Source organism: Haliotis cracherodii, unplaced genomic scaffold (assembly GCF_022045235.1).
Source record: "Haliotis cracherodii isolate W230 unplaced genomic scaffold, xgHalCrac1.p SCAF_4, whole genome shotgun sequence".
In the NCBI taxonomy this organism is placed as follows: Eukaryota; Metazoa; Mollusca; class Gastropoda; order Lepetellida; family Haliotidae; genus Haliotis; species Haliotis cracherodii.
In genome coordinates this window covers 6,850,047-6,875,715 of record NW_027266297.1, presented here as the reverse complement: position 1 = coordinate 6,875,715, position 25,669 = coordinate 6,850,047, and the positions used below count along the sequence as shown (strand labels likewise).

Here is a 25,669-nt window from a genome sequence, read left to right as displayed (position 1 = left end):
TACTTGAGACGAGGCAGCGTAAAACTATAGTCAGTCGCTGACCCGGAACCAGTCTTTCATCAACCATAACACTCGTTGCGGGAACATACCTAGTACGACATGAGAAAGCAATAAGGGTTACGATGGTCTTGCTTGTTCGGAGAAGCCAGTGTGGACAACGATGGTCTTGCTTGCTCGGAGAAGCCAGTGTAGACAACGATGGTCTTGCTTCCTCGGAGTAGCCAGTGTGGACAACGATGGTCTTGCTTGATTGGAGAAGCTAGTGAGGACATCGATGGTCTTGCTTGTTAGGAGAAGGCAATAAAGGCCGTTTTGCTTGGAGAAGGAAGCACTGGCTGTGATGGTCCAGTTTGCTTGGATAAAGCTGTAAGGACCGCGATGGTCCAGTTTATCAGGAGTCCGGACCAACATGGCCTTACTTGCTTGGAGAAGGCAGTAGGGCTTAAGATGTTCTAGTTTGCTTGGTGTAGGGCATAAAAGGCCGAGGTAGTCAATTTTAGAGAACACACACATACGCATGCATACGCGCGCACGCGTTTAGCTTGCTCGGAGAAGACAGTAAAGGCCGCGATTGTCAAGTTTAGAGAACACATACGCACATAAACGCACGCACGCAGGCGTTTAGCTTGCTGGGAGAAGACAGTGAAGGCCGCGATAGTCAAGTTTAGAGAACACATACGCACATAAACGCACGCACGCAGGCGTTTAGCTTGATGGGAGAAGACAGTGAAGGACACGATAGTCAAGTTTAGAGAACACACATACACACACATGCGCACGCACGCACGCGTTTAGCTTGCTCGGAGAAGACAGTGAAGGACGCGATAGTCAAGTTTAGAGAACACACATACACACATGCGCACGCACGCACGCGTTTAGCTTGCTCGGAGAAGACAGTGAAGGACGCGATAGTCAAGTTTAGAGAACACACATACACACACATGCGCACGCACGCGTTTAGCTTGCTCGGAGAAGACAGTAAGGGCAACGATGGTCTACCTTTCTCGAAGGCAGCAAGGCGTGTACGTCGTATTCAAAGAGGATTTAATGTGGAATTTGAACTCCCTCCAAACCCTGAACACGTCAGTTCTCTGACTGAAGCTAAAACAGAACGAGGGACATTGATGAGCACGGGGACAAAAAGAGCTGAGTGATACACGAACGAGAGCAGCGCGGCAGATAACTCAATTACAAAAACCGCCTTTGCTCCTATGATTTTCAAGCATCTTATTCGTTGATCAGGGCCCAGGTCCGCAAAGCGATCTTAGCGCTCAGATGATCGTAACTCCCACACTTTCAAATGGGCGACCGCCTCCGTGGTCTAGGGATAGAGAGGAAGGTCCGGGATTCGATCCCCGACCGCGTCATACCAAAAGACGTTAAAAGATGGCACTTGTTGTTAACCTGTCTGGCGCTCGGCATTAAGGGGCTAAAACAAGGACTGGTCGGTTCGGAGTATTCATGTTAAACTGCGGCATGGTATCTCAGTGAGCTAGCACTATTAATCGGCATCAGTCCGGACTGGTACAAGCAGCCACACACACACACGTGCATGCACGTCGCTATATACGAGTGCAATAAACCCCATTTCACCTCACCTCACCTTCACATGGGCCAATGATAGTCGTAGTGCTCAGATCCATTTGAAAAACACAGGCCGTAAGCCCAGGGTGCCGTTGTACAAAGCACAGAATACTTAACTATGTTTGAAAGTATGGGACTTACGATCATCAAGATCGCTTAGAACAACGGCCCCGTTTTACCAAAGAAACCCTAGCGTTAAGATGCTCGTTACTCCCAGAATTTAGACTTACGACAGTCGTAGAGCTGGGATCGCTTTGTGAAACGAAGCCCTGGAACCCGTATAATGGAATTTTAATGAGTCATTAACTTGTAATTAAACCTCCATTTATAAATATGCCACTAAATTTGGTTGTATCAAACTTTTAGTGCCACCATCCGTACATAAAAGGCAATTAACTTTAGAAGTTTGGGATAAGCAACAAGTAACAGGGTAACACCACGTACAATCTTTCAACGTCTTAAGGTATGATCGTACCGCCCACCGCCCTCTCTCTGGTCAGGCACTCTATCCACTACACCAAAGAGGGGGTCATAAACACGTAAACAGTTTGTGTTGAGACGAGGCCCAACACTATATAGTTTGTCTTGAGACGAGGTCCAACACTATAAAGTTTGTGTTGAGACGAGGCCCAACACTATATAGTTTGTCTTGAGACGAGGTCCAACACTATAAAGTTTGTGTTGAGACGAGGTCCAAAACTATATAGTTTGTGTTGAGACGAGGTCCAACACTATATAGTTTGTGTTGAGACGAGGTCCAACACTATAAAGTTTGTGTTGAGACGAGGTCCAACACTATATAGTTTGTGTTGAGACGAGGTCCAACACAACACAGTTTGTGTCGAGACGAGGTCCAACACTATATAGTTTGTGTTGAGACGAGGTCCAACACTATATAGTTTGTGTTTAGACGAGGTCCAACACTATATAGTTTGTGTTGAGACGAGGTGCAACACGTATATAGTTTAGGGTGAGACGAGGTGCAACACTATATAGTTTGTGTTGAGATGAAGTCCAACACGTATATAGTTTGTGTTGAGACGAGGTCCAACACGTATATAGTTTGTGTTGAGATGAGGTGCAACACGTATATAGTTTGTGTTAAGACGAGGTCCAACACGTATATAGTTTGTGTTGAGACGAGGTGCAACACAACACAGTTTGTGTCGAGACGAGGTCCAACACTATTTAGTTTGTGTTTAGACGAGGTCCAAAACTATATAGTTTGTGATGGGAAGAGGTCCAACACGTATATAGTTTCTGTTAAGACGAGGTGCAACACTATATAGTTTGTGTTGAGACGAGGTCAAACACGTATATAGTTTGTGTTGAGACAAGGTGCAACACGTATATAGTTTGTGTTTAGACGAGGTCCAACACGTATATGATTTGTGTTGAGATGAGGTCCAACACGTATATAGTTTGTGTTAAGACGAGGTGCAACACGTATATAGTTTGTGTTGAGACGGGGTGCAACACGTATATAGTTTGTGTTGAGACAAGGTGCAACACTATATAGTTTGTGTTGAGACGAGGTCCAACACGTATATGATTTGTGTTGAGATGAGGTCCAACACGTATATAGTTTGTGTTAAGACGGGGTGCAACGCGTATATAGTTTGTGTTGAGACGAGGTCCAACATTATATAGTTTGTGTTAAGACGAGGTCCAACACTATATAGTTTCTGTTGAGACGAGGTCCAACACGTATATAGTTTGTGTTGAGACGAGGTCCAACACGTATATAGTTTGTGTTAAGACGAGGTCCAACACTATATAGTTTGTGTTAAGACGAGGCCCAACACTATATCGTTTGTGTTGAGACGAGGTCCAACACTATAAAGTTTGTGTTGAGACGAGGTCCAACACTATAAAGTTTGTGTTGAGACGAGGTCAAACACTATATAGTTTGTGTTGAGACGAGATCCAACACTATATAGTTTGTGTTGAGACGAGGTCCAACACTATAAAGTTTGTGTTGAGACGAGGTCCAACACTATATAGTTTGTGTTGAGACGAGGTCCAACACAACACAGTTTGTGTCGAGACGAGGTCCAACACTATATAGTTTGTGTTGAGACGAGGTACAACACGTATATAGTTTGTGTTGAGACGAGGCCCAACACGTATATAGTTTGTGTTGAGACGAGATCCAACACTATATAGTTTGTGTTGAGACGAGGTCCAACACAACACAGTTTGTGTCGAGACGAGGTCCAACACTATATAGTTTGTGTTTAGACGAGGTCCAAAACTATATAGTTTGTGTTGAGACGAGGTGCAACACGTATATAGTTTAAGTTGAGACGAGGTGCAACACGTATATAGTTTGTGTTGAGACGAGGCCCAACACGTATATAGTTTGTGTTGAGACGAGATCCAACACTATATAGTTTGTGTTGAGACGAGGTCCAACACAACACAGTTTGTGTCGAGACGAGGTCCAACACTATATAGTTTGTGTTGAGATGAAGTCCAACACGTATATACTTTGTGTTGAGACGAGGTGCAACACGTATATAGTTTGTGTTGAGACGAGGCCCAACACGTATATAGTTTGTGTTAAGACGAGGCCCAACACGTATATAGTTTGTGTTGAGACGAGGTGCAACACTATATAGTTTGTGTTGAGACGAGGTGCAACACGTATATAGTTTGTGTTAAGACGAGGTCCAACACTATATAGTTTGTGTTGAGACGAGGTCCAACACGTATATGATTTGTGTTGAGACGAGGTCCAACACGTATATAGTTTGTGTTAAGACGAGGTGCAACACGTATATAGTTTGTGTTGAGACGAGGTGCAACACTATATAGTTTGTGTTGAGACGAGGTCCAACACTATATAATTTGTGTTAAGACGAGGTGCAACGCTATATAGTTTGTGTTAAGACGAGGTCCAACACTATATAGTTTGTGTTGAGACGAGGTCAAAAACAATATAGTTTGTGTTGAGACGAGATCCAACACTATATAGTTTGTGTTGAGATGAGGTCCAACACTATAAAGTTTGTGTTGAGACGAGATCCAACACTATATAGTTTGTGTTAAGACGAGGTGCAACACTATATAGTTTGTGTTTAGACGAGGTCCAACACTATATAGTTTCTGTTGAGACGAGGTCCAACACTATATAGTTTGTGTTTAGACGAGGTCCAACACTATATAGTTTGTGTTGAGACGAGGTCCAACACTATATAGTTTCTGTTGAGACGAGGTCCAACACTTTATAGTTTGTAGTGTAGCGAGGTGCAATGTGTATACTCTTTGCCGAGTTGAGGTGAAAGCATGTGTATTGATTATTTTGATCCCAATGCAGTGAATTCCTGGTCCGTTGCATCAGCGCCCGCTATGATAAACACGAACCCAGCTTTGAATCAGTGTCCGCTTGACCGAATCTGGTAACAATTCTCCCGAGATAGGTTAAATCTGTTCCTTTCGGTCCGTCTTGTGGGTTACTTCATTGCTATACTGACAACTTTCAGACATTGACATGTGACTTACTTACCCGAGATCAAGAGCTACCTGCGTGATTATAAAGCTTTAAATGTTTATATAAGATAGCTACGCGATCGCAAAGAACAATGAAGAACGAAGGGTGGTTCATTTCACGATAAAATATAGCTTTATTCTGACGTCATTTCTTGATGACATCGAAAATTGGACGACGTTAATTTTGAGAGGGATGTGTCTAATGGGTTTTTCCCCACAGATGCAGCTGGGCAACGAAGATAAAAACAATCGCCGAACGATCGCAACCTAAAGTGGAAGAGATATGACAATCTGTATAGGAGGCAAAAGTACAGATATTCGACGTGAACATTGTGAGAATATGCGGGAAATACCAAACTCATCCCCTTGCTCATAAAAGCGACTTGTCTATAATTGCCGAGGTCGAATTTTATTTAGGGACCCATCATTATCTAAATACGGTACATTTTTCAAAGCTTGTACATGTAATTAATATCTTAAAAGAGGCTGTACGTAATGTTGATATCACGTATAAGAAACAAACGACTCGTGGTCGTTGTTTATCGTAGAACAAAACACTACAGGGAGAATAAACCACTCGGGGTTGCGCCCTTCATGGTTTATTTTCCATGCAGTGTTTTATTTCTTAGTTAAGAAGCACAGGATATAATAAAACTGCGAAAAATGATAATGCTTATCAACCTTAGTATGTGGTTACAAACGCGGGTCTGCAACTTTCAAGATGGGCTTGTTGGGTGTTGAGTGTTGAGTGAGTGAGTGAGTTGGGTTTTAACGCCGCTTTTAACATTATTCCAGTTATATCACGGCGTGACAGCTTAATGTGGGAGGAAAGCCCAGAGTGATGCAGGTCTCAGACGTTTACCACTTCGGTGAAACCCACGAGCACGGGTATGGTGCTGACAAACCTAGAAACATAATTGGGGCGAACCGGGGTTCGAACCCACAATCATAGGTTTCTGGCGTGCCCAAGGGACGCAACTCTGCACAGCGAATCGCTGTGATACCAGAGGACACGCAGAACTCAGGGCAGAGGACGCCCGAGATGCGTGACTGGACATTTAGTCCCAGAAATAAAGTTATCTAAGATTGACTAAATAGCAAGGCCTGCAAGGCCTTCGAACCTGGATCAGACGCCAGTGGTCAAAATGTGAACAACAAAAACAGCCTGATTCCTTGAATAATTTTATATTATATTTGTGACCTTATTTTAAGTGAACCCTCACGCCATTTTAGATGCTGGTGTTAAAGCAACTGAGCACAGCCTCGCTGCAAGATTGGTAACACGCCACCTGGGTCCTAAGTGCTGTCGAGATGCAACACCCTGACAGATTCCAGCCCAAGACTCCACATCACGTGGCGTCATCGCTATAATTCGATTGAATCATAAACAAAATCTTTCAGGGAGTTAACAATTATTTCGGTTGCCAAGGAAACGCATTTGGCACTATGCATAGCGTTCGATAGCCATTGGAATAACGTGAAATTGTAGTTTATGTCTCTGAGGAAGCAACCACTACAACGTCGGCGGCTGCAACGACAGCTACATTGGTGTTATCAATAGGTTTGATAATTTAACAGTTTCTTTCAAACAACGTCCACGCTCTGTGAAGCCAAGGTCACTGGGACATGCTATTGACTATTTTCGGATTTAGTCTCCGCCGTGGAGACGTCTTGTCTTCAAATAGGATTTCCACATGACGGTATCTTCAACAATATTGTTATCATACGAGACTCAGTGTTGGACATCAGTACACAAACATTCCTTACTCGAGGATGAGACATATTGTGACGTTTCATACTTTTGTAGGGGGGTATTCAGAAGGTGCAGCCGTGTGGATGCTGGATGATGATGATGAACCAATTTCACGCGACCCCAAACTGGCTAAAAACAATTTTGGATTGAGTCAATTTGATTAACCCTCTCTGCAAATTGATGGGTTTGTATTAAGGAAAATCACCAAGATTAGTACATGGTATTTTCTTTTCCTCGTTTTGACAACGGCCTGTGCTGGGCAAAAATGCTTTGCATGCGATGAATGATGTTTTGGAAGTCTAAATGACATTTAATGGTGGTTCGGGATGAACAGGCCGACTCAATGTGGGCATTAACTAGATGTCAATGGTACTCTGTCCAAACTCCTCTGGCGGCCTCACTTCAGACTAGAGCAGACTTCTCGGTGGTATTACCCTCACTCTGTTTACAACGTATTGGGGAACGCAGGTAGTGATACTATATTGACCACTTGAAGACAAATTGCTGAAGTCTGTGAATAACTAATTTGTGTAAGTCAATACTGGAGTCGTATGTATCGGAACTTACAGTAGATTATGTACATGATGCTTGCGCGTGGTCCCGGAGCCAACTGGCTTGTTGATGAGACATCAAGGAGTCCACATGAGGCAACAGTTACGACTGGGAGTGATCTAAGATGAGAACTAGTTTGAAAGAGTGGACTACTTCATGAAAACTGCTTAGCGGTGAGATGAAATGTATGGCGAAACGGACCGACAGATCGGCGTATTCTCTTCTGAGTCAAAGTATCTTAAAAAGGTAGGTGTGTAATTAGGGGCAAGATTGTAATAAAGTGGGCTGACTGCACCTGATGCATAGTGAAGCAGGCATGTTGGTTGATTTGTCTGAATAGATGGAAATATTTGCTGATCTAGCGCCATTCGATTATTGTTGTTACAGAAAACATAATGATTACTACTGTTCCATGTAGGGTGTGCTGTTGGACCGGTCTTGCGCATAGTGGACAGTTTGTATCTACAAGCACTGAAGCGTCAGTGTTCCCGAAGATGAGTTACTCTTTTAGCTCACCTTACCCTGAAGTGTAGTTAATGGCCATCGTTATAGAGTCATGGATCGCATTACACTCGTTGTAGACATTGTACTTCCTGGAGATATCAGAAAGGGATATGATTTTCTTCATATATGATCAGTAAAATCTTAATTATATAATCATATTATTGTAAAAATTTTATACAATATATTTCGTTCATATCTTCTCAGGAACCACAAGGCACTTCAATTAAAACTGAATGGATGTGAATAATGAAATTATCTGCAATTGAAATCGGAAGTTGTAAACGATACATGGACATAGTTTCGACTAGTTCACCGTCGACTGTAACTCAAATTAACATATCGTGCTTAGTTTGAATTAAAATCAGAAAATGCGCTGTCGTGTCACTGGATGTTTCTGGTCGATCACTTGATTGTCTGGTTTGTTTACAGGCCGCCGTCGCATGGGAGTACTACTCTCCGGCGTCAGGCAACACACACTTTACATCCAAATTGTGTGTATGGCGGGTGCTACCGGAAGGGCAAGACATGCTTTCCCTTTTCGCGAACACCTGGTGTCATTACTGCACTAGTCTGATCGCGGCATTACGACGAGCAATCAAAATTTCGGCCAGTGTAGACAGTATTGCCCAATGTTGCTCAGAACCTTTTGGCGGAGTCGAACGTTGTGTAGGCTGTCAGTTCTATTCAAGACATTAAGATACCAAATATATTTTGTGAAGTAAATCTATTAAAGCTGTGTCAAGATCTCCATAGACCGAAAGGAACAAGACAAACTGATTGAACTTCGGTTTGTTCTTGCGGGGTCTATTTTAAAAAAACATTTTGTCACAAAAATTCCAGATTTTAGATTATCTTCTTCCGATTTCCCCATGGTTTTATGTAGTGATTTATAATTTGCTTGTCATGCGGGACAAATGTTACACCTAAGAAATAATTGCGATTACTATTGTAATGTACCGCCCGTGGCAACAATGTCACACAATAAAGGCTTTACAGAGTCCCACGTTACATATTGTTGCAAGATTGGTGCCGCACTTCCTCCTGATTGTGTAGGGGCCATGGGTCATCTAATGCGCCGCTAGGTAGAGTTGCGTCCCTTGGGCACGCCATAAACCTATGATCGTGGGTTCGAATCCCGGTTCGCCCCGATTATGTTTCTAGTTTTGTCAGCACAATACCCGTGCTCGTGGGCTTCACCATAGTGGTAAACGTATGAGACCTGATTTACTTCAAGTTATATCTCGGCGTGTCAGCTTTATGTGGGAGGAAAACCCGGTGTGTATTCATTATGTACCATGCCAAACAGAAGGGGACAGTGGGATCATCAAGACATATCTTCTGATCTATAATGTATTGGCAAAAAGATCATACCTGCTGGGGAGTTGGTCTAATTATATCAGACCTAATGGATTCTAATGGTTGATGTGATGAGATGGTGGCTCACTGGGTTTTTAGAGAAGTCGTGGGTCAAATCGAAATTTGCATTTTGCAGCCAACGTCTTTAATATCGGGTAAAACTACCTCTGTTGGCCAGACATGCACGAATTCTTCGAGTCGTGGGTGAGTGAGTGAGTTTGATTTTGCGCCGCTTTTAGCAATATTCCAGCAATATCACGGTGGGGGGACACCAGAAATGGGCTTCACACATTGTGCCCATGTCGGGAATAGAACCCGGGTCTTCGGCGTGACGAGCGAACGCTTTAACCACTAGGCTACCCGACCGCCCCCTTCGAGTCATGAGTTCCGATGCGTCGATCAATGTCAGCTTGACTCATGGAGTTCCACTCATCAGTGAGAGCAGCTCCTAGTTCATTGAAAGAGGTGGGTGGATTTTGACGTTGACGTTCACATCTGCCAATGACGTCTCAGACGTGTTCAATGGGAGAAAGGTCAGGACTGAGTGCTGACCATTACATGACATGGGTGGTTTGCTGTTGGTGGAATTGGGTCACAACATTAACAAGGTGCGCACGCGCATTACCGTCTCCAAAAATTAAACGTTGCCCAACACGTTGTGCAAATAGCATCACAAGATGTTGTCCCGAGAGTTTTGACCCGTGACACCGCCATGGACAATACGGAGCGCAGTTCTGCCAGTCACTGTGATACCACCGTATGCCATTATGGACCAACCCACCCCAATATGATCATGCTCTACGACGCTAACGTCCATTAAACGCTCATTAGGACGTCTCCAAACTCCATTCCTTCATTCATGGAAGTGGAGAACCTCGATTCGTCAGAAAACAAGACATCAGCCCAACGTTGATTATTCCAGTGTTGACGCTCCCTAAACCACTGAATGTGAGTGTATCATATTCATTCTTTGTTGAAATCCGTTGAAAAATACGGTAATTAATCAATGATCTAATCGAGTGACATTTACAATGTAAATACGAGATAATTCATATAACCAATTTTTTATCGTATGGAGAAATATGGTTGGTGGCTAGTATTTCAACAAATAAAATTCTTCACGAGCTACAAGTTCTGGTGTATTTTTGGCTTCTGTTCTTTTCAACGTGAAGATTCAGTGAAAAACAAAATGATTTATTATTCGTGTTGTGGAACAGCTGCATTTCAAGATTACAAAGGCAGACTACGTACAATTACAAATCTTGATGTGATTTCACTTGTTAAAAAAATACAGTAACAAAATTCCAGTGATGCAAGATGTTAAAAAATAGACTTAGCTATACCAGACTTAACCAAGATAAGATTGAACTTCGAATTACCTCTCATTCTTTATCTGTAAATAAATACAAAGTGTTTTTGCAGTCATTGCCAGATGCCCGCTAGACGGATCAAGATCTGTCTCTTGAAAATCTGATCTAAAACTTACGTGTTGATATTTTACAGATACACTCTTCAAAAAAGAAACGCACAGGTAGATATTAAGTAAATATATTGTACCTAATAAAGTCGATATATTTAATTTAATATCATAGATACAAATATAAAATTTTGGCGCTCGATAGTCACATGTTGTCGTTGTACAAAGGCATTGAAAACTGTTGATTGTCATGTCACGTTAGGCCACAAGGTTGTGTATCTCGTGTGACCGCCCCGGGCAGCAATCACGGCTCTGCATCTCCTCGGCACTGACTGGATAAGTGTACGAATTCTGTCCCGCGGAATTCTGCGCCATTCTGCTTGTAACGCGTTGGCCAGTTGTGGGAGTGTATGCGGCGTGTTCTGACGTTGACGTATACGTCGATCGAGTTCACCCCGAGGTATTCGATTGGGTTGAGATCTTGAGTAGTTGAGATCTAGAAAGTAGTCTACATGACATGAGCTGTGGAGCGTTGTTCTGTTGAAACGATATCCTCCTCAAACCAGGGGTGCGTCATGCAGTCTCCGTAGCTGTGGCATTGCGATGACGTAGGTGGAACAGTCGAATGTAGCGATCCTGTGCAGGGGTTGCAACTCTTGGTCGGCCGGTTCTTGGACGGTCTGCAGTGGAATTGAACTGTGTGTATCGGTCACAAAGGGGGCAAATGGTGCTGTGGTGGATGTTGAAGTGACGTGCAACAGAAGACTGTGATTCCCCTCTTTGGATACGTCCTATGGAGATGTTGGAGCGTTGAGTCTCGGCATTTTCGAACCTGAAAAATGTTGACAATTGAATTATAAATTATTGGCTTATGCTTGCCTTTTTATAGCCACTACCACGAGTTACGAATACCATAACTTACACGTGCATTTTGCTTTACTGTTTTCCTTCATGACATTTTCGAACAAGTGTGAAAACAATGCCGTTTAAGACATTGCAAATCGACATTTGCTGCGTTTTGACGCACCGTTTTTCGAATATCAGGCCACCAAGATTTTCCAATAACATATGTCCAATTTATATACCGTATTTTTTGTGTAGTCAGGTTCAATGAATTACATACTACCTGTGCATTTCTTTTTTGTAAAGAGTGTTCATGTTTTAAAAGAAGTCATTAGATTGGGCCGAAGTGGGATTGTTATAATAACATAAAGGCTGTTGTTTTCCTGGATAGCATTTGTGCATACGCGTCCGGTAAGGATAATGAGGTGAGATCGACCCTGCCGCGTAACGCGCGGCAATTCGCTATGCATAGTTTACAGAATTTCGGTGATCCATTTATACATCTTTCACAGCCTTTAACACCCAGCGGAATCCGTTTCGGCGGGTAATCAAGACTGGTTATCCTCTGTTGTTGACGTTTTATTGTTATATACGTCGTGTCTATATCACTATCATACCATGCCTATATCATGTCTATCTTGGTTATATCATGTATATATATCTCTGTTATATCTGCAACGATGTGGCTGAAATATTGCCGTATCATGGTTATGTCATGTTATAGCATGGTTATATCATGTCTAAATCACGACTATAGCATGGTTATATCATGTCTAAATCACGACTATAGCATGGTTATATCATGTCTAAATCACGACTATAGCATGGTTATATCATGTCTAAATCACGACTATATCACTGTTATATCATGTCTATATCACGACTACATCATGGTTATATCATGTCTAAATCACGACTATAGCATGGTTATATCATGTCTAAATCACGACTATATCATGGTTATATCATGTCTTAATCACGACAATATCATGGTTATATAATGTCTAAATCACGACTATATCAAGGTTATATCGTGTCTAAATCACGACTATAGAATGGTTATATCATGTCTAAATCACGAATATCACCGTTATATCATGTCTAAATCACGACTATATAATGGTTATATCATGTCTAAATCACGACTATAGCATGGTTATATCATGTCTAAATCACGACTATATCATGGTTATATCATGTCTAAATCACGACTATATCATGGTTATATAATGTCTAAATCAGGACTATATCAAGGTTGTATCATGTCTAAACCACGACTATAGCATGTAAGGATAAGAATTTATGGATGAACAACTTTTTTATTACAATTAAGAGCGACGTTTCGGTGTAGGTTCTAACACCGTTATCAAGCGATTTACAGAGTGCCGTAAGCAAGTATATATACACGTAGGAGGCAATGTTTATACAGTAGGGTAGATATTGTATACTGGAGTAGCGAAGCCTGCTGTGTACACACAAGGGCAGTGATGATGACCATGGGTGAAGTCAGTGCCATGATACAAAGGATGAAGCCAGTAATGTAAACAACGGGATTATGGCTGATTGGACTCTATCATGGTTATATCATGTCTAAATCACGACTAATGTAATGGTTATTTCATGTCTAAATCACGACTATATCATGGTTATATCATGTCTAAATCACGACTATATCATGGTTATATCATGTCTAAATCACGACTATATCATGTCTGAATCACGACTATATCATGGTTATATCATGTCTAAATCACGATTATGTCATGGTTATATCATGTCTATATCACTGTTACCTAACGTTTATATTGTTTCTGTCACGATTACATTAAGGTTATATCATGTCTATATCAAGGTTTTATCATGTCTATATCACGGTTATATCGTGGGTGTATCATGGTTATTTCGTGGCCATATCATGGTTATATCATGTCTGTATCATGTTATATCAAGGTTTTATCATCACTATATCACTGCTATATCATATCAAAGTTATATCATGTATGTCAGGTTATATCAAGGTTATATCATGTCTGTGCTACGGTTATAACATGTTATATCATGCCTGTCATGTTATATAAAGGTTATATCATGTCTATATTACGGCTATATCAAAGTATTATCACGTCTATGACATGGTTATATGTCTATGTCATGTTATAGCATGGTTATATCATGTCTATGTCATGTAATATCAAGGTTATATCATGTCACGTTATATCAAGGTGACCGCCTCCGTGGTCTAGTGGTTCGATCCCCGGCCTCGTCATAGCAAAAGACGTTAAAAGATGGTACTTGTTGTTACCCTGTCTGGCGCTCGGCATTACGGGGCAAAAACAAGGACTGGTCGGCTCGGAGTCAGTATACTGTGTCTGAGTGTGTTATTCATGTTAAACTGCGGCATGGTATCTCAGTGAGCTAGCACTATAAATCGGCATCAGTCCGGACTAGTACAAGCAGCCACACAAACACACACACGTACATGCACGTCGCTATATAAGTGCAATAATCTTGGACGCGACGTTAAACACCATTTCACCTCACCTTATATCAAGGTTATATCATGTTTATATTAGTTATATCAAGATTGCATCATGTCTGTCATGTGACGTAAAGGTTATGTCATGTCTATATCATGTTATATCAAGCATATATCATATCCATGTCACGTTATATCATGTCTTTATCATGATAATAGTACACCATGTCGATATAACGGCTTTATGAAGGTTATATCATGTATGTCATGTTATATCAAGATTATATAATGCCTATGCCACTGCTAAATAATGGTTATATAATGATGCCATCATTTAAAGACATGCGCGTGTCGTGTGATCATATGTCAGAGCCATCATGTAACGACAGGCATGAGGCCCAACCTTGGTTCCCAAATGATGTGTAATAAGGACAGTTCACATTTACCTGAATCAAAGCACCTTCCCAAACATACAGATAATTAATATCCCTCAAACACATCCTAATGATGATTTGCATGGAGCGGTGGTTGTAATTTTAGGCGGTGCTCGGGGCTTCATCCCTTACAATTGAGTTCACACGGACTGAAACCGAATAGTTCTTCCTGAACACAGATTTGAGTATGATTAGAAGCTCTGAACTGACAAGAGGCAGGTCATTGACAGGAAACGAGAACAGAAACGATGTTCGTTTATGTCTGGGATCACGTGACAGGTTGTAAGCGGCCATCTTGGTAGTGCGACTCTTCAAGAATGGTTTCTTCAGTTAATCAGAGACAGGGTAAAGAAGTAAACACCCACTTATCTCGGGCCTTGTGTCGGCCTTGACGGTGTGATGAATCGCCACAGCAAAAATCAATCTGATTACAAAAATAGCCAAATTGTCAATCAGCTGGCGGCATGCGCTGGCAGGCTGGGGTGTAGTCGCTATTTGGACAGGCATTTGGGCCGAGTCTAAAATTATCCATTATGATGAATGCAAACAATCGTTGTGTTCAATAAGCAGAATATATCCCATTATGGTTATTCCGAAGGAGGGGGCGGTTTTAATGTTCAAGGAGATGTTTGTTATAAGAAACGCAGGAAGTAATTACGTAAGTGCATGCAGGAGGCACCAAGAACATGCTAGCTCCATGGCTCATGAGTCTGTTAATTTGTGTTTGTTTGTTGTTTAACGCCGCACTCAGCAATATTCCAGCTATATGACGGCGGTCTGTAATTAATCCAGTCTGGACCAGACAATCCAGTAATTGATGTCATGAGCATCCGCGCAATTGGGATACGGTGACATGCATCAACCAAGTCAGTGAGCCTGACCAACCGATCCCGTTAGTCGCCTCTAACGACAAGCATGGTCGCCTTTTAGAGCAAGCATGGGTTGCTGAAGACTTATTCTAACCCGGATCTTCACGGGTCCATGAGCCTATTCACAGAGGCTGCATGTCCTCTCGGACATTCGGATCGGATCCGTTCAATGGAGCCACTTGTTCAAGTCGATGATGTGCTACCCTTTTCCTTAGAGCAAATGTTCATATGAAATACCTGTTGTTTTCAAGATATAACGCCTCGTAGCCGTTCCCGTGCTAACTGTTCAACCGTATCAATCAGTTGTGTGTGCCTACGAACAGACACAAGTTGTTGCCGAACTTTGGCATAGCGTCGTGACAAGATCCCATTAGCATTCACAGGTTCCAATTTCCGACGTTAGAAGTAGGTAGAATAGTTCTCCAGCAACCCGTACCCGTGAAGATTCCGGGGTAGAATAGGTCTTCAGCAACCCATGCTTGCCGTAAAAGGTGACTATGCTTGTCGTAAACGGCGACTAACGGGATCGGGTGGTCAGGCTCGCTGACTTGGTTGATGCATGTCATCGATTCCAATTGCGTGGATCGATGCTCACGAAATTAATCACTGGATTGTCTGGTCCAGACTCGATTATTAACAGACCGCCGTCATATAGCTGGTATATTGCTGAATGCGGCGTTAAACAACAAACCCACCAACCAACCATGCTTGCCGTAAAAGGAGACTATGCTTGTCGAAATATTGCTGAGTGCGGCGTTAAACAACAAAGAAAGTTCAATTGAGATCTCTGTATATACAACTGCATTGCAATATCGCTCTCCAAGACAAGTAATTGTGGCCGCAAATGGAGTTTCAATGCCTAGAACAATATATGCAAGAGCTGTTTGAACCCATGTCAACTCAGTTCAGTTGAATAACTGTATCAATATCTTTTAGCTGCATGTCTTTGCCCCACTCCGCCGGCTCTGTCCCTCATCGATAGGCAGCCTGCCGCGCTGTGGTGTCCCAGTCAGTACAGGATGGAGCGTTGTCTTGCTTTAAGACCTTAGCACATCAGAGATGAAAGCTTATAGGGGACATTGCTCTCAAGTTCAAACACAAGCCGTACCCCCCGTGGTGTTACGCTTACAACACTGTCCTCCAAGCCACAATCGCATATACAGAGTTATTGATTGGTCTTTTGGGTTACTGATATTATAAATAAAAGTATTTGTTGAAATTAATGCGAATTCCATGTCGTTTGATGGTGCGACGGGTGCACTCTGCACAGTTCGAGTAAAACTTGGGAAGACGGGTTGTCAAAGCTGCAAGATATAGGTCATGCGTTAAGTAGAGGGGAATGTCCGAGTAATTCATCATTCCTTGAAAATAATGGAGCAGAGGCCCCGAAGAGTTACGAGGATATTCCCCTACTTAAAACTCGTCCCTACTTTTACACTTTGACAAAATATATTCAGTTGTGGAAAATATTTGAAAAATTAACCAGAACTCTTTGTCGACTGTATTCATACTGTGTGAGTCGCCCTTGTGTGATGCACGAGGAATACGTTCTCTGCCGCTGTTGCACGTGCGCCAAGCTCCGCCTAGAGCTGACATTTACAATGCATGGTAAACGGCTCTTCATAATTTCGCAAGGTCCTGAACAAGTATCTGTCAATCGCCTGCACATTGTTAATACATGCTGACGGGAATTTTAGGAAATATAGAACCCCGAACTAGGATATATATATTACTGATTTGTTTTTTTCTCGTCAAAGGTTTATCTAATTGCTATAAATATGAACATGGTTGTAGGTAACCTGCTCTAACACAAAATATATACATATTATTTTGAAGTTTTTAACATTATGCAAAATTATGAAAATATTTAATAGTTAATTTCACCAGAGACCATATAATATATGGTCTCTGATTTCACACTATACCTTCATGTGCCGCCGCGGCTGAGGTTGACAATTACACATTCTTCAATCAAACGATGCGGGTTCGAAACCCGCTGGCGACACATATTTTCGGGAAAAAATGAAATTATCATTTGTCAATAAATGTAAAAAATAGTTCCATTCACTCCAAATGGAAATTAATTCAAATGTCACTCCAAGATAATGTACAGTTGACGAAAAACAGTCCCTTTTTTAAAGTAAAAAGTCACAGATGTGTTTTAATTGTGGATGGGTGATCTTTATGACAATGTTATCAGTGATGTGTTGACACAAGTAAAGGCGGCCGAAATCATCGGATACCGATCTGTTAAAAATCTTGATAATTCGTTAGCTTGAGTCTCGTTGAAACGCGTCATGGTCGATTGTGAAGATTCTGTTTCACTTCGCAGAAAGTACTGTTCTTATATAACGGCGTTCATTAAACAAGGATTGTTGATAAACCAATGGTTGATAGAATGAATATCGACAAATAACGTCGCGAGGTTTGGACACATTCGCCAGGCATCCGTTGCAACCACCAGATTCCCATTTGAATGGACTGTCAGCAGACATGGGTACTGGGGACCTATTTTAACCAAGACATTAAGACATGGTAGCTAACGGGAATGTTGTTTTACATTGTAACTGCTGATGTGTCTGATATGGCATATACATCTTGTCCGTGAAGATTTCGGGTTAGAATTGGTCTTCAGCAACCGATGCGTGTCGTAAGAGGCGACGAACGGGATCGGGTGGTCGGACTCGCTGACTTGGTTGATGCATGTCATCGTATCCCAATTGCGTAGATCGATGCTCATGGTGTCAATCACTGAATTGTCTGGTCTAGACTCGATTATTTACAGACTGCCGTTACATAGGTGGAATGTTGTCGAGTGCGGCGTGAAACAACAAACAAACAAACAAACAGTCACTGGTTTGCGTCTGATAATAGTTGCAAACAAATTTTACATGAACCATGTTTCAATCTGCCCTTATGTTAAAGAATTAAAACAAATTGAAATCTGTTGATCTGAGGCAAAGACGTATAGAGATTGTATGTCCGTCTTTGGCTGAGGATGACTTGTGCTGTGTCACGTGTCTATCACTGACTCGAAAGCATCCAGCTTTTTGCTTCGTGGCGGTTGTGAGGGACACACCTCCCGCTCAAAACTCCCTCACGCAGCATGTTTGTTGTGTGGTACAAGGGGTTTGTCATCCCACTCCCAATATATCGGCATCTAAGCTAGATAAAACACTCCTCCTAGAGTTCCGTCGGCTTTGATCGAGGTTTTACTGATCAAATCGATCCCTTTTACCCTCAGAATTCACAGTCAACCCAAAACTTCGAAGTCGTGTTTTATTCTCTCTCTTTTAATTCAAAGTCCGCCATGCCCCTTCTCCCGGAAGTTTAACAGTTTAACTTTTATCAGAATATGCAATGTTCTACAATGTTTTCCCGACAACTTAACATACACGAGTAGCACTCAGCCTCCAATATCTATCTGCATATGCGCCGTTCTTCACCTAATGGCGCAAAAGCAAACAGAACATTCTCGCCGAATAGCAAATGTTTCTGGCCGTAGACAGGTTTAATGTACTCCGTGGACCATATAGGTATTGAACAATATCGGGGAGAGAGATGCCACGCATTATCATTTAAATATGACATTCAAAAACTGTTTGCAAACCGAGTCGATCTCGGCGCGCTGATTGATTACGACTAATTATGTTTGATAAGTTGAGAATCGAACGTCTATTGACTCCGAGCAGTGACCAGCTTAGCGCCACCGTATTCATGTGAATGCGCTAGAAAACACATCGTACGCTCATTGATCGAGTATTGTCACGGGTAATTTGGCTGATGTGAAGACCTTATGGGGCACAGCATGAGTTTGCAACACGTAGCCTGTCAATTGTATTGGAATTACTTCGCATCACTCGCCACGCAAACTCATTCATGAGCAGACTATTTCCAATGGGAAATGAAAACTGAAAAAGGTTTATTTTTATCTCACATTAGTACGGGAGATAGTCTTTATAAATGGATAATACACAGAGCCACAATTGTCGCAACCTTTCATCTACTGGAGTTATGGCTTGGTACTTGGCGTGGCGAGGTTTCGTTATAGTTCTGCACAGCTGTGCAGAGTTGCGTCCCTTGGGCACGTCAGAAACCTATAATTGTGGGTTCGATTCCTGGTTCGCTCCGATGTTTCTTTCTTTCTAGGTTTGTCAGCACCATATCCATGCTCGTGGGTTTCACCAAAGTGGTAAACATCAGAGACCTGCATCACTTTGGGCTTTCCTCTCACATTAAACTGACACGCCGTGATATGACTGGAATACTGCTCAAAGCGGCTATAAACTCACTCACTCTACACAGCTGAATCACGTTAACCCGGACGGTCAGAGAACAATAGTTACATAAAATAACTAGGGGTTATTTAATATTCTTGTGAATGGTATATATTTGAAAGGGGCTATGATTGTTTTCTTCGTATTTTGAGTTTTTATTTTCTTGCCTTTCAATGTTCGCTTTTCTGTGTTTCTTTGTTTTTCAGACGGTTTCCAGCTTCTTTTTCAGTTTCAGTTTCTAAACGATGTGTAGTAGTTCGAATGAAAACGGGGCGGTGGGGTAGCCTAGTGGGTAAAGCGTTCGTTCGTCGCGCCGAAGGCATGGGCACAATTTGTGAAGCCCTTTTCTGGTGTCCCCCGCTGTGGTATTGTTGGAATATTGCTAACAGCCGCGTAAAACCTTCTTTCTCACTCACACGAATGAAAACGTGTGATACTCGAAAACTCCTAACACAGTCGAAAACGTTTTCATGTCCCGTATGGGCCACCGTAGATCTCCTGTTCAAAGCGACGTTACCACAGAGAACACTCCACATCACACACTTCCAGTTTCCAGGTCGAGTATATAAAGGGAAAGAATTTTAGGATGTGTCGTGTGGCTCCCTTTAATACGGATATTTCGAAGTGTATTGGTCACAAGGTTCGACTTAACGAAACAGCCATCCAATTGTTATTCACTGATAGTCCCATTTCCCTAGTTACACAAAGCGATCTTAGAGCGAAGACTGAGACTAGTTTAAGTCTATGTTAAAGTGTGTGTGTGTGTGGGGGGGGGGGGGGGGGGGGTCGTCGCGCTAAGATCGCTTTGTGAACCCTCCCACACTTTAACATAGACTTAAACTAGTGTCAGTACTTGCTTTGTGCATACGGCCACCTACCGTGACACATTCCCTACTGAGGCTGATTGTCTATTTCAACGTTGTTCAATGATGCGCCATACGATATGATCAGATGATATAATAATGTGCATTTGAAAGAAACAAACACCGGCAGAAGTTGACAGCTTTCAACTGATTACAATCGACATGTTGTTCTCTGACGTCAATGCAGCCAATTAAAGCTCAACAAGGGCAACAACATGCAGGCTTGTGTTTCACACTCGTTTGACCGACTCTGTTGTATCCGGTGCATTGGCTCAAACCACTTAATGCAAATATATGAAACACATATTTCTCATACCAGTAATCACGTTCGGGAAAGGGCCTGGCAACCCATCTCGATATTTCACATGCGTGCATGATTCTGCCAAACGATAACGCCAGCAACACCGATGGACCATAGCAATGGGTTTTATTGTGCGCTGGTGTGGCTGTAGTAAATGTGTGATGGTGTGGCTGTAGTAAATGTGTGATGGTGTGGCTGTAGTAAATGTGCGATGGTGTGGCTGTAGTACTGTGTGGCTGCAGTACCGTGTGATGGTGTTGCTGTAGTACTGTGTGAAGGTGTGGTTGTAGTACTGTGTGGCTGTAGTACTGTATGATGGCGTGGCTATAAGACTGTATGATGGTTTGACTATAGTTCTGTATGATGAAGTGGCTGCAGTACCGTTTGGTGGTGTTGCTGTAGTACTGTGTGGCTGTAATACTGTATGATGAAGTGGCTGTAGTGCTGTGTTGCTGTAGTACTGTGTGATGGCGTGGTTGCAGTACTGTGTGGCTGTAGTACTGTGCGATAGTGTTGCTGTAGTACCGCGTGTTGGTGTGGCTGTAGTACTGTGTGATAGAGTGGCTGTAGTACTGTGTGACTGTAGTGCTGTGCGATGGTATTCATCGACTATCCTATATATATACATTTGTATTCCCTATCATAACACTATATCCACCTGTATTCCCCTATTCCAACACTATATCCACCTGTATTTCCATATTCCAACACTATATCCGTGTATTCCCATATTCCAACATTATATCCACCTGTATTCCCATATTCCAACACTATCAACCTGTATTCCATATTATAACACTATATCCATTGGTATTCCCTATTATAACACTATATCCATTTGTATTCCCCTATTCCAACATTTTAACCACCTGTATTCCCCTATTCCAACACTATATCCATCTGTATTCCCTATTATAACACCATATCCATTTCTTTCCCCTATTCCAACACTATATCAACCTGTATTCCCCCTATTCCAACACTATATTCACCTGTATTCCCCTATTCCAACACTATATCATCTGTATTCCCCTATTCCAACACTATACCCATCTGTATTCCCCAATGCCAACACCATATCCACCTGTATTCCCCTATTTCAACACTAAATCCATCTGTATCTCGTATTATAACACTATATCCATCTGTATTCCCCTATTCCAACACTATATCTACCTGTATTCCCCTATTCCAACACTATATCCACCTGTATTCCCCTATTCCAACACTATATCCATCTGTATCACGTATTATAACACTATATCCATCTGCACATGTATTCCCCTATTCCAACACTATATACACCTGTATTCCCCTATTCTAACTGGAATACTGTTCAAAGCGGCAGCAAATGACACTCACTCACTCATTCACTCATTCACTCATTCACTCACTCACTATATACATCTGCATTCCAGGCGAGCGTCAGTGGCAGCACCAGCCTTCAGCCCAGAGTGGACGTGAGTTACGCTTATTATCTCCCTTTGTAGACGGACAACTGGTAACCACTGTGAAGAATCACTATTTTACATACCCGCCATGGTCCATGATTGTGTGAACGAGAGCTGTAAAAATAAAATCTGCTTAATAATATTATAAAATTCTATCAATAGCTAGATGTGTTTCTGCATTGTGGATGTCAGTTGTCGAGATAGTTTATGACCATTTGTATTTCAGATGCCGAAAATGGCAACTGAATCATATTTAATATAGAGTTATTGTTTTGATGTAATGAGGCTTGCTGCTCTATACGTGTTAATCCTTACGCCTATATCCTTACCATATCCTTACCCCTACATCGAACTCCTTACTCTCGCATACCTGCAAGGGAAGCACTCCTACCTGCCTCCCCGACAGTAACATCTTCATTTGTATTGATCAGTATGGACATTTGTCTTGCATGTGTATTCAGAGGATATTCGCTTTACACGTATATTCAGGATTATGTTCGTCTTACCCGTTTATTCAAAGGTGATATTCTTGTTACACGTGTATTCAGGGGATATTCGCTTTACGCGTATATTCAGGATTATGTTTGACTTACATGCATATTCAAGACGGTATTCGTGTCACTTGGGGATGATATCACAATATATGCTTTGAATACGATTTGTATGAATTTCATGATATATATTCACGATGATGTTCGTCTAACACGTTTATTCAAGAATTTATTCGTTTTATACGCATGCTGTTGACGATGTTTTTGTCACATGTAAATTCAAGTCGATATTCGTTGTTATACGTATATTCGGGATACGTTCGTATAACGCACTTATGCAAGACGATTTTTGTCTTACACACAGATTCAAGATGATATTCGTATTACATGCAACGAATCTTCCGATTCGACTTATATTCAAGATAATATTAGTCTTGCATATATTTTCTATATGACATTCGACTTACATGAGAATGTATTGAGAATGATCTTCGTCTTACACGTATATTCAGAATGATCTTCGTCTTACACGTATATTCAGAATGATCTTCGTCCGACACGTATATTCAGAATGATCTTCTTACACGTATTTTCAATATGATCTTCGGCTTACATGTCAATTCAGAATGATCTTCGACTTACACGTATGTTCGAGATGATTCGTGTCGTACATGTGTTATCCATTTATCTCTAACGTATAATCACACTTTTTACGGTGTACAATTTTGTTGTTCTAATTTTCTGTTCTGTAACACTTTGAAATATTGCTGACACATGGACCTACTATTCGTGCCCTGAATTGCCGCTTTGAAGCTATACGTGGTGCTGCTATCGGTATCCAGTCAGTCATTTCATTCAGATCAAAGCTTTGTAGAGATATTTCCATTTACGACAGCTGTTAATGTCAAATAGAGTCCCGTTCTCTTTCATGACATTTTTCATATTCATAAATTCACTTAATGTGTATGATAAATTCAATCACTTGAGCGAGGTTATTGGGGCTTATCGATCGTTTATTTTCATAAATTATGTTGTTTTCGTTGAGAAACATTTCACTGTAATATTGCGTATAGATATATTTTTGACCTCTTAGAATAGCGGTCGGTACGATAGCCTAGCGGTAAAACGTTCGCTCGTTGCGCCGAAGGGTTACATTTCACCACATGGGTAAAATGTGGGTAGCGAATTTCTGGTGTCCCCCGCCGTGATGTTGCTGGAATGATGTTAAAAGCGGCGTAAAGCTATATACCCGTTTCAAATACATCACCATCGAATAACCGTTTCTTGTTTGTTTCATGTTTAACCATCACCATACATAGGCATTTACGTTCTTTGTCCCGGGAGTTTACTCAAGTTGATCGTCCCCCGTTGTTACTCCTGACCAGAATAAGTCACCAGTACCCAACACTTCGTTAGAGACGTTGAAAATGTGGTTTGAAAACAGTCCCTATTCACAAAATAAATTGAAAACGGATTCAAACAATCCGAGTCATATTCTATCCATTACAACGTGTGAAGCCCATTTATGGCGTCCCCCGCCGTGATTATGCTGGAATACTGCTAAAAGGAGCGTAAAATAATACTCACTCACTCACATTTCTATCCGTCGTCACTGGTGTTGTCAGAATGCAGTGGACCCGTGAAGATTCCGGGGTAGAATAGGTCTTCAGCAACCCATTCTTGCCGTAAAAGGCGACTATGCTTGTTGTAAGAGGCGACTAACGGGATCGGGTGGTCAGGCTCGCTGACTTGGTTGATGCATGTCATCGATCCCAATTACTTGGATCGATGCTCATGATATCAATCACTGGATTGTCTGGTCCAGACTCGATTATTTACAGACCGCCGTCATATAGCTGGTATATTGCCGACTGCGGCGTTAAACAACAAAGAAACAAACAGAATGCATTGAAATCTCTCAATGAAGCATCATACCTCTCTTTCAAATTATAGCGATGTAATTCTTCGATCGTTTTTGGTTTTACAAGATATTAATTATTATCAATCAATTTATGATTCATTGTGATAAACGAGGGCCTTGATCGGTGCTCATGCTATCGGCCACTGGTTTTCCGCAGGTCGACTCGTTACAGCGGCACTATTCCTGATTCATCACAATGAATAGCTTGGGTGTTATTCCACCGGACGCAATGTCTGGGCGGGGCCCCATGAAGGAAACGTACTCTGCATGTTTATATCGTTCTACTCACCAATCAATTCTTATGATACACGCAGTCTGTAACTGTCAAGTACACGGAAAAGGATTGTTTTACTGTGACAAAAACTCCCCATGAAACGAAGCAATTGGAAACCTTGGTAGTGCGTACGATAAATGTCACAGTGGACTAACGAGTTCTTTCGCTCTTCTTATGTAAGCATTTGTGTAAACTGTTTGAAAACAAGGTCAGGCGGAAAGGTTTAACTGGTGTACGATATTTTTTGGTCAGTTGCAATCGATACCTTGTGTCTTGTTGGTTTTAGGTCACTTCTCAGGGATAAGGCGATACTACATGTCATATCTACGACAAACATAGGTGAAAATAACGACTGTTCATCCTGGTGATGGTTCTGAGGGAGTCGGGTGGTTATTCTGGTTGTTGTTTGGGAGGGGGTCGGGTGGTCATTCTGGTTGTTGGTTGTGAGGGGGTCGGGTGGTCATCCTGGTTGTTGTTTGGGAGGGGGTCGGGTGGTTATTCTGGTTGTTGGTTGTGAGGGGGTCGGGTGGTCATCCAGGTTGTTGTTTGGGAGGGGGGTCGGGTGGTCATCCTGGTTGTTGGTTGTGAGGGGGTCGGGTGGTCATCCTGGTTGTTGTTTGGGAGGGGGTCGGGTGGTTATTCTGGTTGTTGGTTGTTAGGGGGTCGGGTGATCATCCTGGTTGTTGGATGTGAGGGGATCGGGTGGTTATCCTGGTTGTTGGTTGTGAGGGGGTCGGGTGGTCATCCTGGTTGTTGTTTGGGAGGGGGTCGGGTGGTTATTCTGGTTGTTGGTTGTGAGGGGGTCGGGTGG

General features: G+C 42.1%; 1 protein-coding gene across 6 annotated transcripts in view; it reads left to right on the top strand.

Moving 5' to 3' along the window:
* LOC139480232 (potassium voltage-gated channel subfamily B member 2-like) overlaps positions 1–25,669 on the top strand; it is a 257,935-nt gene that overhangs the window by 69,482 nt on the left and 162,784 nt on the right. For 5 of the 6 annotated variants that reach the window (XR_011654408.1, XM_071263262.1, XM_071263261.1 and 2 more), the window contains exon 2: positions 22,140–22,181. Coding sequence is in view for 3 of the 6 variants with exons in the window: in XM_071263262.1 (XP_071119363.1) it covers positions 22,140–22,181 (42 nt within the window). In the remaining 3 variants the exon portion in view is untranslated. Of the gene's footprint in view, positions 1–7,536; positions 7,628–22,139; positions 22,182–25,669 lie in introns of those variants that run through there. The other variant, XM_071263268.1, reaches the window with a different exon arrangement.